The sequence below is a fragment of the Ascaphus truei genome, chromosome 3 (assembly GCF_040206685.1).
Source record: "Ascaphus truei isolate aAscTru1 chromosome 3, aAscTru1.hap1, whole genome shotgun sequence".
Taxonomy (NCBI): domain Eukaryota; kingdom Metazoa; phylum Chordata; class Amphibia; order Anura; family Ascaphidae; genus Ascaphus; species Ascaphus truei.
Window position 1 is genome coordinate 356084233 of NC_134485.1, and position 17658 is coordinate 356101890.

Sequence of the window (17658 nt, forward strand, 5' to 3'; positions counted from 1 at the left end):
CCAACACAGCGACAACAATTTATCTATCTATTTATTAAGCGAATATTTAAAACCAAAGACATAACATAAAACACAGACAAAGCTCAGTGCACATCCAGAAAAACTTATATACGTTGTTGTAAGGCCTTGAGCCAACTGTACGGCAGACCACGTTTCAAGGGTCCCTACACTAATATAGAATAGAATCTATATTAGTGTAGGGACCCTTGAAACGTGGTCTGCCGTGCAGTTAGCTCAAGGGCTTACAACAATGTGGCCAAAATGTTAAACTAAAAGACCATTTTATTTATTAGTTATTTATACATGTATATTTAGGCACTGTACCGTATATAAGTTTTTCTGGATCTGCACTGAGCTTTGTCTGCGTTTTATGTTATGTCTTTGGTTTTAAATATATATATCGCCATGCTCAGTAGCACTCCTCTGTGAAACTTATATGCTTATATATATGTTGTGGGTATTTTGGGTGTTCAATATGAGCTTGTAGGTGTTCTGTATGTTTTATTTATTAAGCGATCCAGATATATTTACCCTGTGGGTTTCCTGTCCCTCTCCCTGGTTACAACAATACGATATCCACTAAAGGAGAGTGACGCATGCGCAGTGAAACCAATAGAGGATACACGCATCAGGGACACTATGATGACCTATAACACTCTCCCATTATTAAACTAGAATAGAGAGAGCCACTACGCATTCAGGACCCATATCCCTACCCATCCGTCTGTATCTCCTAACTAGAAGCAGCTAATATTAACTATTTACCTACCTCACGAGATCAGAGAGAGTCGGCGTACTTTCAGGATCAACATCCTCACCTGTCTGCTTATATTTCTTCACCAGGACTTGCTAACATCAAATACGTGCAGCCAGATATAGGACATTAAATCCCTAGTAAAACATTAGATCCTACACATACTTATGTGAGAGAGGCAGCTCAGAATACAGGACTGTACCATCCTCTACACTGGTGACTTATCGCTATAAATCAAACACTGCATACATTCCAATAGGGCGTGAATGAAATAACTGATAAACTTCAACATATAGACATATACCCTCACTTGGTTATATGTCTATTTTTAAACTATACCTACTATGCTAATAAAATTGATTTTATTTATGTCATCTGTTTTCTACCTCTGACCGCATTATAAAATAAAGGTCTGCAGTGCGCCATAATCAGGGACCTCTGTATCCGTCTGTGGATATATCTCTCCAGTCTTTACTAGCCACCTTCCCGGGCAGCACGCAAACACCATTAGGGGTGTTGGAGCAAGGTCTTCTATATAGTACTAATCATGGTAACCAATTAGACATTACATACCCTTGGTTACCATGATTACATGACATTTGGCACTGGTAAATCCCTTTCTCTTCCTTTCATCAGGCTTCTCTGGTGTCTCTCACTCCGCCCCCACAGATGCATCGGGCTTCTGTGATCCCTTTGTTCCCCATGCCTCCCCAAGTATCTGCAGACACTTTATACCTACACCCCCTTCCCCCCATCAGTATCAGTCCTCTCTGATCCCTATTGCACTTCAGTCTCCTGCTCTTTTTATCTAAAAAGCAGTGACTTTGATCTGCAAATAAATCTCTGTTTTGCTTGCATTCAAAGTTCTGTGAGTTCCTCAGTTCTTCAACATGATTATTTAACCTTTGCCCAGTAGCATCCAGGCAAGCTATTTTAGCTGGAAGTGCTGTGGATTCTGAACTATATTATGGATGCACGTTAGAGCATCCGTAGATCAGGTTTGAACTTATCAGGCGGAGGATTCTTTTTTTGTTTGTGATTTTTTTGTATCATTTTATGTAGTTTAATTGTTTTTAACTTACTTTTTGCTGGTGAGTTCTGCAACACTTCAGGGGCGGCTGTACCACTGATCTTTTTTGTTCCTCCTTGAACATATCAGGAGTATGGAACCCTCGGAGGTAACACGGAACCCCAAAAACAGCAAGAGCCAGGAATAAGTTAAATAGATGTTACCTCCGAGGGTTCCATACTCCTGATACATTCAAACCTGATCTACGGATGCTCTAACGTGCATCCATAATATAATTCATAATCCACAGCACTTCCAGCTAAAATAGCTTGCCTGGATGCTACTGGACATAAGGTTAAATAATCATGTTGAAGAACTGAGGAACTCACAGAACTTTGAATGCAAGCAAAACAGAGATTTATTTGCAGATCAATGTCACTGCTTTTTCCAGATAACAAGAGCAGGAGACTGAAGTGCAATAAATACACCACTGTGATTGCCCTCAAACGTGTATATGTATGTAAGTAAAATAATACGGTGGAGGTTTCTTGTTGCCTTTTTCCCCCACCATAACTTAAAACACATACATACACGTTTGAGGGCAATCACAGTGGTGTATTTATTGCAATATTTTAAGCGTCCCAAAAACAGTGCAGCCCTGCAGCTGTCTTGTTGCCAGACAACCTGAAATACCCCCAGAGTAAACAACAAGTGACATTGCAAAGAATGAAATGCAGTAAAACATTATTGTGATTGTATAAACACCATGAACAATAAAAACATATTTTAAATTCCTGTAACCGGATGTATCCAGTTCTAAGGGGGCACATAGGAGAAATTAAAGCGATTGCAAAATCAATAAAGATAGGGCAGAATAGAAGCTCTGCCAATCAATACGAACAATCTGCAACTTCACAGAACCAAGTTGGAATCAAAACCAATAGTGAGAGCTACACAATGTTGAAAAGGTATCAGTTGTGTACCTAGAGAACACGGTCTTAAGGTAACTGAAGTGCGGCTGATAGGGTGTGTTACATAATTAATCAAATCCATATGATCTGTTATCTAATAAAGCAATTGTCTTGACACTTGCGTAAGGCAACTACAAAGGAGACCTCCCTGGTCTCAGCTATAAACCAACATGGTGTAATACATACCGTGTAGAAATTGTCGACACCTAATGCGGGGTAGAGTTCTTTAGGGTAAATCAAGCTGTCATACTGCTTATAACTTAAGGTATAAACGGCACCCATCAAGATTAATAAATGAATAAAAGCCGGTACTCAATATAAAGTGTTAATCTCGAATAAAGGGGTAGTGCCATGGCAGGTGAGCTATGGAACGATCTAGCAACTAGCAATTGAAATCACGGACCATGTGTCAATACAATAGACAAGACACAGGAATATATGTATGGAAACTGGAACTGAATCGACGGGATGGGACTCAGGCCTGGTAGCCAATATCAGCTCTATACCTCCCGCAGGGGAAGAGACCTAGCTGACGGGGAGACAACAATGCTCTGCCTTCGGAGTGTGTACTCACCCAGTAGGCGGGCTCACCCTTCCCCACCATTGTCCAGAAGCACTGTATATGGCCCCACACAAAGGCTAGCCCTCTGAATCATTACATGCATGATACTAGGCATTGTTCCTAGCCCGGGCACACAATGAGACACCGAGATAGGGTCAAACTCAGATACCTAACTTAGATTGCATATCATCAGGGCTGGCAGCCATTTTCCAGCACTTGGAAGGCAAGTTAACCCTTTGGCTGGGTCGCCATCTTGACTAGTAGGGGCAGTACGTTGGCTGAACCTTTACTTGTACAATGCCTACTTGTACCATGCCACGCCACCCCTACCATCAGGCCACAGTCTCATTGGGCTGCAGTCTTTAAGCCTGGAATTCACAGTCTGCATCTCTTTTGCAAGAGAGCAGTAATCTATCAAACACCTAGTTGGTTTGGGGAAAGTTTGCCAGACTTCTGCTATATACCAGTGAGTACCTGCTGAGTGGCCGTTTCCTGTCCTAGATGGAGGTCCCAGCATGCTCCAACTCAAGCTCTCTGTAAAGAGTGCATCAGACCCTGGCAGCTGGCATGTTACGCTACCCCTAGGACCACTGCCTTTACAAAGAAATATATTTAAGCAGCAAAACGTGAAAAATCATGGGATTTAAAATTTATTTTTGTAATAATTTCTGTAGAATTAGATAATACTGTGTGCATTTTTTTTTAAAATATAAAAACAGACGTCTATTACCGTAATTTCCGGCGTATAATCCGCAGGACTATGGAACAAGATAAAAAGACAAAAAAAATGTGTCATATAATCTAGGGCTGAAATTGAAGGGGGAAAAAAAAGACCTACATTACAAATATTTTAAAAAGCATGTGAAAAATATGTTATGGATATTTCCAGTTGGTAAAGTTTTATAAAGTTACATTGAATAATGGACTTGACATTCTGATGTGTTCTCCTCTCGAAAGTAGTAGGAAGATGCCAAATTGCATTAACTGGAAATAATATTGTACATGTGGGTGACAGTATGACTAATTATAAAAAATTCACCAGATCAAGTACATTCTTAAAAGTGAATATGGACACCGTTTTACACTAATTTTACAGTAGATACTTTTAAGTATGTACCAATGAATAATGTAGGACAGGTGTGCGCAAACTGAGGGGCGCTTCCCCTGAGATTGCCTTCAGGGGGTTTACAGAGGCCCCGCGCGCTTCCCGAAGGCACTTAAATTAAATGGCGGGGAAGCGGCAAAGCCCTCCGTAAACTAAACTGCACTTACCTTGTCTCAGATGGCTTCTGGAGACGTGTCGCCATGGCAACGTGACGTCATGACACCCAGAACGCCGGAGCCGAGGTGAGGGGGGGGGGGACACGGAGAGGGGGACAGCCGTCAGGGGGGCGCAGGGAAAAAAAGATTGCGCTTCCCTGATGTAGGGTATCAGGTACTAAGTGTTAAGCTTTTTTTCAGTGGCATATCATTTGGGGAAAATAATATGTTGACATTTAGTGGTTGTATATTCAGTTTATGGTTAATGGACAAGTGCTCTTAGTACTGTGAAATTAGTGCAAAATGTTACTTTTTTTTTTTTTCCCAAACGTTTTTATTAGGTATTGAAACATCACTTTACAGGCATTGTCAGATGAGCATAACATAATACCATAACAGTTGTTTTTTCCCTTTTTCCTTATGAGAGTGGGGGTAGAAAGACGAGAGAGGGGAGGGGGGGGGGAGAGGAGGTGTGAGGGGTCTCCGATTACCCACCCATGGGGGTGGCCGACCGTTCCGGTCCTTCAGTGGTCCCTGTGGTTAGACTCCCGAAAAAGAGAGAGAAAAGTGGGAAAGAGGGGGGTGAGGGAGGGGTAGGGGGATGATAGGTTTCCCCTCCCCTGGAGTCGCCTCCTGTTACTTGATCCGAGCGTCTCGTCAGGTTACTGGGCTAAAGAGGAGGCTGTTATCTCTTAAGTTTTAGTGGGTCAGCCAGGGCTCCCATATGTGGTAGAACCGCTCCGTTGAGTGACTAAGGAATGCCGTCAGTTTTTTCATTAGCATTACCTTATTTAATCTTTTTTTTACCATTTGTATCTTGGGTGGGGAGTTTTTCTTCCAGGAGAGCGCCACTGAGCATCGTGCTGCTGTCAAAATGAAGGAGATTAATTTCCATACAGGGCGGTCAATTTCATCCATTGGCCTGCCCAGTATGAAGGTCAGTGGATCCATAGGGATTGTGAGGTCAGTGACCATTTTAATTAGGTTTTGGATTGAGAGCCAATATTTCTGAATTTTTGGGCAGTGCCACCATATGTGAGCCATGTCCCCCCTATGTCCACAGCCTCTCCAGCATAAATCAGATGCCAGAGGGTAGATTTGCCGCAGTCTCACTGGTGTTAAGTACCAGTGGAACATTATCTTGTAGATATTTTCTTTAATGCTGGTGCACACTGAGGTTCCTGATGCCGCCTCCCAGATCTCCTCCCAGTCCTCACTGTCAATGTCTACGTTTAACTCCGCTGCCCATTTGTGCATATAATCGTGTGTGTCAGGGCTCGCATGTCTATCTAGTATCCCGTAGATTTGTGAGATTAGGCCTTTTTGGTGTGTGTTTTCCTGACACAAGCTTTCAAATTGTGTTAGGGGAGGGAATTGTAATGTAGGGGACAGCTTTTGTAAGAAATGTCTGATTTGAAGGAATTTAAATGTATCTAGGGTTGGGGCTTTAAATTTATTCCGCAATTCTTGGAAATTCAAGGGCTTCTTGTCACATAACAGATCATAGACTATCTCAATTCCTGTCCTTGCATACTGCTCAAACTGCTTGGTCTCGCAGCCTGGGAGGAATTCTGGGTTATTATATAGCGGGATGAGTTGTGAGGCTGCGTTCGAGAGTTTGAATTTGTTCTTAGCTTTTTGACAAATCTCCATTGTGTGGCCCATTGTCCCTAGTTCAAATTTGCTTGGCCCCTTTTCAAGTCTGCCCGTGGCCCATAGGCTTGCTTGCAGAGAAGGCGCTCTGGCATACTGGGACTCAATCTTTAGCCAGCATAGCTGGTCTGGGTCCGAGTTCCACTCGACCACTGCTTTTAGTTGGGCTGCCTGGTAGTATTGAGCGATGTCTGGCACCCCCATACCCCCCCCCCCCCCCACTCCTCGGTGCTGTTAGTACTGATTTTGCGACTCTAGGTTTTTTCCTGTGCCAAATAAATTTGAATATTCTGCTCTGGAGATCCTTCAATTCTGTTCCAGGAACCCTGATCGGAAGTGTCTGAAAATAGTATAGTAACCTTGGGAGTACATTCATCTTAACTGAGATCATCCTTCCGATCCAGGAAATTTGATATTCCTCCCATTTGTCCAAGTCTTTTCTGATTTTGTCGAATAAGGGGGGGTAATTGCATTGATATAGGGAGCGGTAATCCTTTGATACATTAACTCCAAATATTTAATTTATGAAGGGCACCATCTGTAATTAAAGTTTGATTTTAATAATTGGACCTCCGAGTCTACGAGATTTAGATTCAGGGCTTCAGACTTGTCGCTATTAATTTTATAGCCTGATATCTCCCCGAAGTCGGATAGTTCCTTTTGCAGGTTGGGGAGGGAGGTATGAGGGTGGGACAGCGTGAGAATGACATCGTCTGCAAACAACGAGATTTTGTAATTGGTGTCCCCTATGACTATGCCTTGTAGCAAAATGTTACTTTGACGTTTTTATTATCATTTGGGAAACTACTTGAGGTTTTTTTTCTTGGGTGCACAAAATTCTTTAATACTCATTTTATTTTGATAATAGGATATACACGTCATTTCTTTACAAGTAAGTGTTTTCTACATGAAAAGCCATAAAATGCAGCTATCCAATCAGCCTTGTGGGAAATAGTAAAAAAAAACTTTGTTGGGGAAAAAAACAACAAAAAAAACAAAAAAAATTAAAAAAAATCAATATGCAGATTATCTGCAGCGCCCCATTTGCTCATTTTTAATAATGATGTTACATTACAGCTGCAGCATTTCACAGACTGCAGCACAAACTAAGACTACGCTTATAGTGCCGGTGACCGCGACGCGACAGCAACGGAAGGCTGCGGTCACTGGAAAAATCAAATAGAGAGATGACTTCCAGCGATCGCAAGCCAAGCCATCGCTCTGTCGCGTTGTGCGTACTATAAGCGCACGCGACGGCGGCAATGCATTTGTTTTGAAGCGACGTCGCACTATAAGCGCAGCCTAAAAAGGCAGCCATGATGTTAGTGAAACAATCAGGATAGATTTAGAACAGGAGCACCAAATGATTGCCATATGGTTTACATGAAAGGGGGAAATTAGTATTGCGGCTTTTTAGAAAAATTGCTACAGTAAGTACAAATGGAGAATAATTTTTTTTGTAAAGAATTACCAAACTAACGGACTTCCTTAAACACATTTAATTAGACTTCTAGTGAAAAAATATGTTACACGGATATGAAGACTGTATGGGGTAGCATATTAATAATTCCTGACAAAGTATAAACTGTACCAGCCTCACGCCATCCTGCTTCAAAGAGGCTCAAATCCCAGCAGAAAAGAGGACGTAGTTAATTTGTCGTCTTTATTCTTTGTAAGTACTGTGGCTGATCTAAATAAATGCTGATTTAACAGCTTCCCGCAATATGTTCTCTTTCTTATTCTAATGACTTTGTTAACGGTCATTTCCTCAATGCCCTTCATCACAATCAAATACATACAGTCCATATATAAAGTCCATACATACATACGCAGTCCATACAACTCTGGATGCAAAAACAACATCTTTAAAAACTACTTTGTTTCCAAATCATTGCAAAACAATGAAATGGTTAAAAAGTTCGTTGCCTATGCTTGTAAAATTATACTTTTGAGCCAAATTGGTATGTTTGTTCTGCACCGGGCATGTTTACTTACTTAGTTTATGAGCAAGAGGTCAACAGTCATCCCATTCCACAGTGCAGCTAGAACAAAGCTCAAACTAGATCTAATTCATTTCATAGACTAAATTAGGGTTTTATCAAGGTATATGGATGCTGATGTTCCCCCGAAATGCTGCATGTTCACAAGGTGAATGTCCTCCTTTAAAAACTTCAACCATGATTAAATCTAGAAATCTACATTAAGGGTGCATTTCAATTTGGAATCCTCCTTAGTAGCAAGGACTGTTTTTTGGTTAATTCCAAGAAGTGTTCTGTCTCTAATCTTTATACACAAATTAGAAAATGATCCCCTCTTTACCTCAGCTAAAATTTTGGGAAAACAACAGGTTTCATCCACAACTATGATAGCATATTGTGGCCCATATTTACTAAACAGCTGTCTGTCAGAGGAGTGACAATAAAACAAAAATAAAATGTGCACCAGATTTTGTATAATTATTAAACAATGTGTATTGTTGATATAAAATCAACTAGTGATATACCCAGAGATATCAATATCCTATACAGTGACAAATATACAAATCAACATATAAAAAGTGTCAAAAAGCATCAGTGAATAAACCAAAGAAATCGATACAAATCTAACCTTTCCTGTAGGGACAACACACGTCTGCAACTATTCCGTAAGGATGGCCCAGCATCCCAAAAGCTAATAGAAAGAAAACAAAAACAGTGCACAACTCACAGTGTATTAAAAATTACAATTGCTTAGTTGCAGGAAAGGTAATTATCGCACGTACATATATCTCAACACATCAGGCAGTACATGTTAGGGACATGTTACCACAAAGTGCACACTTCTGACCATCAGGACTCCAAGACATCCACATCAGTTGGCATCCGTCTCAATCAGTATCAATAGCCTTATCAGGTGATGAAGTAGGTAATACCTAGAAACGCGTAGGATAAGGCCATTGATATTTTTGGCTCTGACTACACCTCCAGCACACTGCCAGATAGCCTGGGTCTGTGGATTTATTTACTCCCTGGCGCTTCGATCAGCTGTTAGTCGCCTGACGGCGCGAGCTTGTGACGTCGGTGTTTGCCACTTGAGACCCGGAGCTACTCTTTACAAGGCGTGTTAGCTGTGTTTGTGCCATGAGTTCCCCTACAAATACATTATTACTGTAAGTCAGCGCTTACTCTTACTGATCCCATCCGAGGAACCAAGACGGGGACTGATGATCTGGACTCCCACGGCTGTTTCGTGAAAACCGGAGCTCGCAGATCCATTAACCGATTGAGACGGATGCCAGCTGATGTGGATGTCTTGAGTCCTGATGACCAGAAGTGTGCACTTTGTGGTAACATGTCCCTAACATGTACTGCCTGATGTGTTGAGATATATGTACGTGCGATAATTACCTTCCCTGCAACTAAGCAATTATAATTTTTAATACACTGTGTTGTGCGCTGTTTTTGTTTTGTCTGCCAGGAGAAACCTTCCAGACAAGCTGGAATGAGCTGTTAGGTGTGTCCGCAGCTATTTATTTGGGTATTCATAGATAAGATTACTGATTGGTCCCAGGTCACAAGTGAATTCAATTTATATTAGCTAAAGTGGTGGTTTTGTTATTGCTTGTTAACATCTATTTGCGCGAGTGATCATGGCTACCACATTTTAGTAAATATTAGTCTTTGGGGTTCAAAGACTAAACTGAATATTAATTAATGAATTATTACAGCAAATACGCTTTGAGTATTATTATATTTATTTAGCTCTAAAAATATGGTGCGATCTGAAGTTCTTTTTCTGCATATTGGTATACCAAAGAAGAGAATTAAAATAGGACCAATATATAACACCACAATATAGTTTGTAAACCATACTCCATTTAACAACTTCTATTTACGAAGGGGTGGCTATGTCCCCCTGACATGTACACGGTCAGATCTTGAAATCATGTTTGTGTCCATTAAAACCTCTGAAATAAAGAGCAATACGAAGTATAGCTAAATACTTCTGATTGTCTATTGTTTACACCATTGGCTCCCTCCAATAGTTACAGTTGCGGACCCATTTACTTACTGCTAATGCAATAATCTCGTCTAAAGGAGTAACAGAATAAACTCAAATGTGATAAAGAACTATTCTGTTTCATATTACTGGTCATTCAGGTCAGTTTTGGAGCAGATACATAATAAATCACTTTTTTTTTAAGCTGTGAAACACTAGAAGTATACAGGAACAAGGGGACATGCAGCACTCACAATAAGGAGCTTGGCAAAACTGCTAGCAAAAATAAAGACTGTATTATGCAGAGCGATGTAGTAGAGGGAGAAAGGAGCATCGCGTTCCGGGGTTAGCCGTCTTCAGGTCAAAAACAGACATCCAACTAGACCCTCCCTCTTCAAATACCAGAACTACTCATACGCTCTTCATCATTATAATGCAAATGTGTTTTCCGAAGGGATTTAGAAAAGGGCTCACATGTGTTCTGAGAGAGACATTAAAACATAAAGAAGTAAAAAAAACTTACTTTGTAAGTTGATGATGCACCATGTCTCTTACTGGACAAAGAGACAGGCATGTTTTTCCTGACCCAGTTTTGGTGAGGAGTGTAGATTCAAGTAACTGTCCAGAAACTCAATGGACAAATCTTTCAACAGTACAGTACAAGGACTGAAAGGCACATGACTGTCATGAGCAGACAGTCATAGCTATTAATCCAGCTTTCTTTCTGGTGGATAGTGCAAAGAGCGTCATAGGGAATGATGTGATCAGTTTGCCTACTTTCACGCCCACCCCTAAATGAGACGGACTTTAAAAGAGTGAGACTGCCACTGGTGAGTTAGACCAGTGGTACTCAACTTCCCACAACAGGTCAGGTTTTCAGGAAATCCCTGCTTCAGCACAGGGGGGCAATATCAGTGGCTCAGTCATTGACTGAGCCCCCTGTGCTGAAGCAGGGATATCCTAAAAACCTGACCTGTTGGTCGGGGGGGGGGGGGGGGGGGCTCTTGAGGACTGGAGTTGAGCACCTCTGAGTTAAACCCCCATTAAAAAGCGACAATACTGCCTAAATATGAGCCTGACTTACCTTACTCACAAGCTGATGTTGAGAGCGGTTTGCAGTAACTAGATTTTGACCTTCTACTTCATTTGTACTTAGCAATCTTTCATCTTCCTCCTCCAGAGACATCCTTGTAGGTAACATCTTCACTAGTATGATCTGGAAAACACCAAAGTGCACGACTTATTAAGGGAAGAAACATGGTGTGTTACCTCATCATTAATTACTTCTGATGGGAAGATGCCATCCATCAAATGTTGAACCGCTTTTCGCACATCTCCAGCACTGAAGGAGTTAAACTCCATACTTAATTTAACAATGCGTCATCACTGCCTCCGCATTAACTCCTTCACTGCCTGTGGGGGCCAACATTGTATTATCTTTCATTATAAAAGTCACCCCGATAGAAAAGATGTTACACACAAACTCATTCCTGTGCATCAATGCACGAGAGAGAGAGAAGATACAGTAACCAAGACACTGGAGGGTATACAAGGAATTAATAACTGGTAAGTGAGCGTTCAAAAAATATCCTACATGTGTATTTTTTTAATACAGTAAATCAGTTCTGTACTTTGAGAAAATACTTGTAGAATTTAAATTTAAAAAAAATGTAAAGACATTTTTTTTTGTTTCAATTTATTTTTATTGTTTTAGAGAGACATAACAAATATATTGTCCATACAACAAAGAGCATTAACAGTTCGTCATCTGAAATAAAATAATTGATATAACACGCGTCTCTCATGAGCTTAACAAAGGATAGAGAAGAACGTAGAAAAGAAGAAAAAGAAGGGTGGGAGGGGTGGAAGGGGGGGGGTAGGACGAGCCCATTTGTCTGGTATTTCTGTATTTATTTATATAAATGATATATATTTATATATATTTCCCTAGTTTCCTGGCCATATTTCCCAAATTTTGTGAAATTTGTCAGTTTTCTGGTTCAACTGTGCTGTGAGGAGCTCCATCATCTTTATTTCCCTTAGTCTCCGTAAGACAGTCTGCCTAGAAGGCGCATTCACCTTTTTCCAGGCAGCCGCAATAACACAGCGGGCAGCTGTCAGTACATGAGTGATCATCTTACTTTCTGCCGTTCCTAATTCATCTATTGGTTTGGCCAGCACCATGGTCAGCGGTTCCACCTCAACCTCCACCCTCAAGTACTCTCTGATCAATCTTTGTATCATGACCCAGAATACCTGAATTTTTGGGCAACTCCACCAAATATGAACCATATCTCCTTTTTGCCCGCATCCCCTCCAGCACAAATCCGGGAACCCGGGGAAGATCTTAGCCAGCCTACTCGGGGTTAGGTACCAATGAAATAGAATTTTATAAATATTCTCTTTGATAGTGGTACAGATTGACGTTTTTGCAGCTACCTCCCAAATGTCCTCCCAGTCTTCTCTATCGATCTCTGTATTCAAATCTTCTGCCCATTTGATCATATAGCTATGTTGGGAACAACCCGCTGATCGCGCCAGACCCAGATATATCTCCGAAATCAGTCCTTTACAGTAATATCCTTTCCTACACAGTCTTTCAAAATTTGTTAAATCTTTGAATGCCGAATCTTTGGAGACTGATTGCAGGTAATGCTTAATTTGGAGGTAACCAAACACTGGTATATTTATGATTTTGTGTTTCTTCTCCAGCGCTTGGAGTGGTAGAATTATACCGTTATCTACAAAGTCGTCAGCTACCATCAGCTTTAACGTCTTAAATTTATTGAGTCTCTGTGGTAGCCAGCCTGGGGAGAATTCAGGGTTATAGAATATAGGGGTTAGTAGTGTTGGACTGGCTGTCAGACCATATTTATTTTTATTTCTAGACCATATCCGCCATGTACATTTCATTGCTCCCAGTTTTAATGTTTCTAAGAAGGTCTCTCCTCCCCTCTCGGTCCACATAGCAGCCGGGAGAGAGAGAGGTCTTGTATAAGTAGACTCAAGTCCCGCCCAGCAACTGGTGGCTGGATCATTGTTCCAAATTATTGCTTGTTTGAGTTGGGCCGCCAAATAGTATTTAATGATATCCGGGACTGCCAAGCCTCCGCAATCTTTTGGGGCTAGCATAATAGATCTAGCTACCCTGGGTCTTTTATTTTGCCAGATAAATTGGAAAATTCTGTTTTGTATGTTTTTAAGCTCCGGCATTGGAATATCTATAGGAAGAGTCTGGAAATAATACAGGAGCCTTGGTAGGATATTCATTTTGATCGTGGCTATTCTTCCTAACCAAGATATCTGGTATTCGTTCCAGCTCTGGAGGTCATTTTTTAGCCTCTCAAATAATGGTGGATAGTTATGTTTCTATAGTGTATTATACTCCCTTGTTATTTGGATTCCTAAGTATTTGATCTTTGTGGAGTTCCACTTATATTTAAAATTTGCGTGTAATAATTTGATTTCAGAATCCGATAGGGTTAGGTTCAATGCTTCCGACTTATCCATGTTGATTTTATATCCCGATATTTTGCTAAATTTATCTAGTTGTGAATGTAAATTCGGGAGTGAAATCAAGGGGTTGGCGAGAGTTAGGATAATGTCGTCGGCAAATAGGGATATTTTGTAGTTTGTCTCTCCTATTACAATTCCATTTATGTTTTTTTCGTCTCTAATTGTTGCTGCCAAGGGTTCAATAGAGAGAGCAAACAGAAGCGGAGACAAGGGACATCCCTGTCGAGTACCATTCTTTATGTTTATAGGGTTTGAGTCTCCTCCTGGGATGGACCTAAATTTTCCCAAAAATAAATCATCAGATGCAGAGGCTATCTATACATACTTGGAGGCGTGTAAACTTCTGACACTTTCGGAAAGTAACCTCTCAGATCTAAATAAAGAAATCTCTCTAGAAGAATTGATAGATGCAATTGCCCAATTAAAACCCAACAAAACGCCAGGCCCAGATGGATTCTCCAATCAATATTACAAAAAATTTAAGGCGGTCCTGGCCCCGTATCTACTCGATATGTTTAATGCGTTTCTGGAAGGAACAGTCATCCCACCATCTATGTCTAAAGCTAATTTAGCAATCATACCAAAGGAGGGGAGAGACCCACTACAGTGTGGTAATTATCGCCCCATAGCCCTCCTTAATTCGGATCTAAAACTGTTCAGCAAAATTCTGGCAAATAGATTGACCCCCATACTCCCAAGCCTGATACATATAGATCAAGTCGGGTTTATTTCCGGCAGACAGGCCTCAGACAATACTAGAAAAATTATAGATATAATCGACCATGTACATCTCTCATCCACAAAGGCCATCCTGTTGAGCTTGGATGCGGAAAAAGCATTCGACAGGATTAGGTGGGACTTTCTAGACCAAACCCTACTTAAATATGTAAAGACATTTTTAATGTATTATAATGCAGGGGAGCGCAATCTTTTTTTTCCCTGCGCCCCCCTGCTGGCTGCCCCTCCACGCGCCCCCCCCCCCCCCTTCTTACCTCGGCGCCGCATCTCCAGAAGCCGTCTGAGCCAAGGTAAGTGCAGTTTCATTTAGTTTACAGAGGTCTTCGCCGCTTCCCTGGCATTTAATTTAAGTGCCTTCGGGAAGCGCGCGGAGCCTCTGTAAAACCTGCGCCCCCCACAGTTTGCGCACCCCTGTTATAATGTAACAAGCATTTTTGTTCCTATAGCAACCACATACAAAGTCACATCCCCTTCCCCTTTTGAAACAGCATCACCTTCTTGAACCCTGCCCTCTCTAGCAGTGAACCAATGGAATCTAGTGCCTGCCTGGTCACATGATCTTCCAGGGATATAGCCTAATTTTAGAGACCCGTTTTGTCCTTCGGGGCGGGCCAACTAGTGTAGTACAATCCTACATCACCTACATTCATCATGGAGCTGTACTGTATTTGCAGCCAATGTATTACACTGCACCTGTGGTGGATTTCAAATGTATCACTCTGCCCTCTATTGCACACCATGATTTTGCCTTGTCCTCTACGATGTGACCCTTTGTGGATGCATCTTGTCAGCTTTATTGTTTTCCCTGAGCTTCATGTATCTGCAATGCTGCGTTTTGAGATATATATATATATATATATATATCAAAAACAACACAAAAATTATGTAGCGCTAAGGAGGATATAGAGTGACACTAATAACAATAAATAATAAAATTATAATAACATATTAGAAAAAAATACTTTACCACAATTTTAAACTAATTAAATCTACAAACCAAAACGTGATAGTGATATGGAAAATGTCCAAAATAAATGTTCCACTCAAAAAAAGGAATAAATCCAGAAAGATGACAGTCCCAGTTAAAGATCCAGGGAGCGTCTTTGCAGCTTTGACGAGAGTGGTATAGCCAACCACTTTGGATCTATGGACAAAAAACAGACAAAAGCGCAAGCTCCATAGCACGTAACTGTTTAAAAGTAAGGGTACATTTATTTAAAAATTCAGCCACCCATAAGAAATGCACTTACAGGATTTAAAAAAGAACCATTCGTGGGAGAGAAATCTCTAATGTGGTCATCTGCGAGGGTAGGGGGAGTCCCAGGTTGGCAGAGTAGATAAACACTGCCTGCAGCCACCGCACACTCCTGTCGCGAGTTGCCGGCAAAATAGAGGGGCTTTCAATGCCTTCATGTCCTCTGCACCTGCATTAGATGGTTGCCAGCACTCAAAAGTGCAGCCAGCTGAAGCGCAGGGACACCCAGACCTCCGCGTACACAGATCCAAACGCGATGACGTCGCCAGCCCTACCCGTTTCGTCACACAAAGGCGACTTCCGGAGTTGCAGTCGAGTTCCTGCTTCACTTGTTGGCGATTGAGTATTTATCTCATACATGCGATTAACCTTTCTCCGTTTGCGAGTGTACAGTTCATATTTTATCCAGTCCCATATAAAATTGTTAACTTTACTACACGATCAGTGCGCCTGTTTTTTGTTTTTTTCCTCTTCTATATATACACATATATATACATACATATATACACACAGCTGTACATATCTATGCACCTCTTATCATTTTATTATATTCCACTTGTATTGTTTACTTCAATTGCGTTAGCCGGTGGATTATTCTATCAAAACAGCGCATGTACTGATTGGACACTTCTGCCCCACCCCTCTTCCAGCCATGGGTATAATTGGGATACAGACATCAACTTCACTAGCTCCTCCCCCCTGAAGTGTGAGCATCACACGAAACGCGCGTTGGGGTAATATGACGTCACTCTGATGGTGTCCGTGAGCGGGTCCAACTGTGGAGCTCGCCAGCTGTTTCGGTAGCAGTAGCAGTCTGGCTACATCATAGGAGCACGGTTGTATATGGGGTTCATCATCTGTGATGCATTTACTCTTGACATTATGCTTATGATGTTACCATTCTCCTCTTGGCACACTATGGGATTTCAGCTTCTGTCAGTGGCTATTCATGCATATTAATGTCTGGTCTTAATATCATACCTATTCACCTACCTGATACTTATCTGACATTTCCCTTTCATCATGAGGCATATACCCATTCACCTGTGCTTCCCTACCCCCGATATATTTACCATTTGACTGAGACCAACAGTGCTACCACTCTGCCTGGTAGCTGCACTTAGTAGTATATTTGCACACTGTGCCACTACCATTATACTTTGCATTAGCATTTTTGTTGTTGCTACCTACCTCCCACCCGCTTCCCTTACAGGGGCTTATTATTATTTTTTTATCCACACACATATTTTTGTCACTTGTCTTTCGGCGTATTTGTTGCTTATTATGAAAAGTTTTTTGTTTTAGTATTTTACCACTGGATGTCTTTGCCACATTGTTGGCTATTAGACATTTATCCGTGGAGGTATATGGTCTTCTCCTTTGGCCAATACCCTATTACTCTGGACATACAAGCCTTCTAGTGGATATTATATCCTTATGTACTAATCAATATACTAACCGGGACTTATTAGTTCCTCTTGTGGATATTATATCTTAATATATTTAATTACGATCACTACCTTGAGTGCAATGAATAGGAGACTGCTGTGACCTTGTCACTTTGTTTGTAGTTTCTCATATATTATTTTCCCCTTGCACCAGGTTCATACCATACACTATTTGATATTTAGGCTTGAGCGGTATCCCACTATCATCTTTTTCACATGATCTTCCTCCCAGAACTTTGGTTGTCAGTGCAGCAGAAAATTACCCAAGATGCATTTAGTGAACCCCCCAGACGAATTTCAGCGATCGATTACAGGAGATCGGATTGATCAGCAACTCATATTAAATGAAAAAAATAATATATATATATATATATATATATTTTTTTTTTTTAAACGACCGCTTGAACTGCAGCTTTAACACATCAGTTATTTTACACCTTGCTACAGTATATATGCTGCTCTGTGTAGGACAGCATTCTTATACTTTTGTAACCCATGCCCACCACATTGTCCA

The 17658-nt window shown here is 41.1% G+C and overlaps 1 protein-coding gene across 5 annotated transcripts in view; it reads right to left on the bottom strand.

Annotated features, from left to right (window-relative positions):
- Window positions 1-17658, bottom strand: part of ATP7B (ATPase copper transporting beta) — a 107689-nt gene that overhangs the window by 76706 nt on the left and 13325 nt on the right. For 4 of the 5 annotated variants that reach the window (XM_075592001.1, XM_075591999.1, XM_075592002.1 and 1 more), the window contains exon 2: window positions 11272-11403. In XM_075592001.1, the coding sequence (XP_075448116.1) occupies window positions 11272-11388 (117 nt within the window). In that variant the 5' untranslated portion in view covers window positions 11389-11403. Of the gene's footprint in view, window positions 1-10710; window positions 10830-11271; window positions 11404-17658 lie in introns of those variants that run through there. The other variant, XM_075592003.1, reaches the window with a different exon arrangement.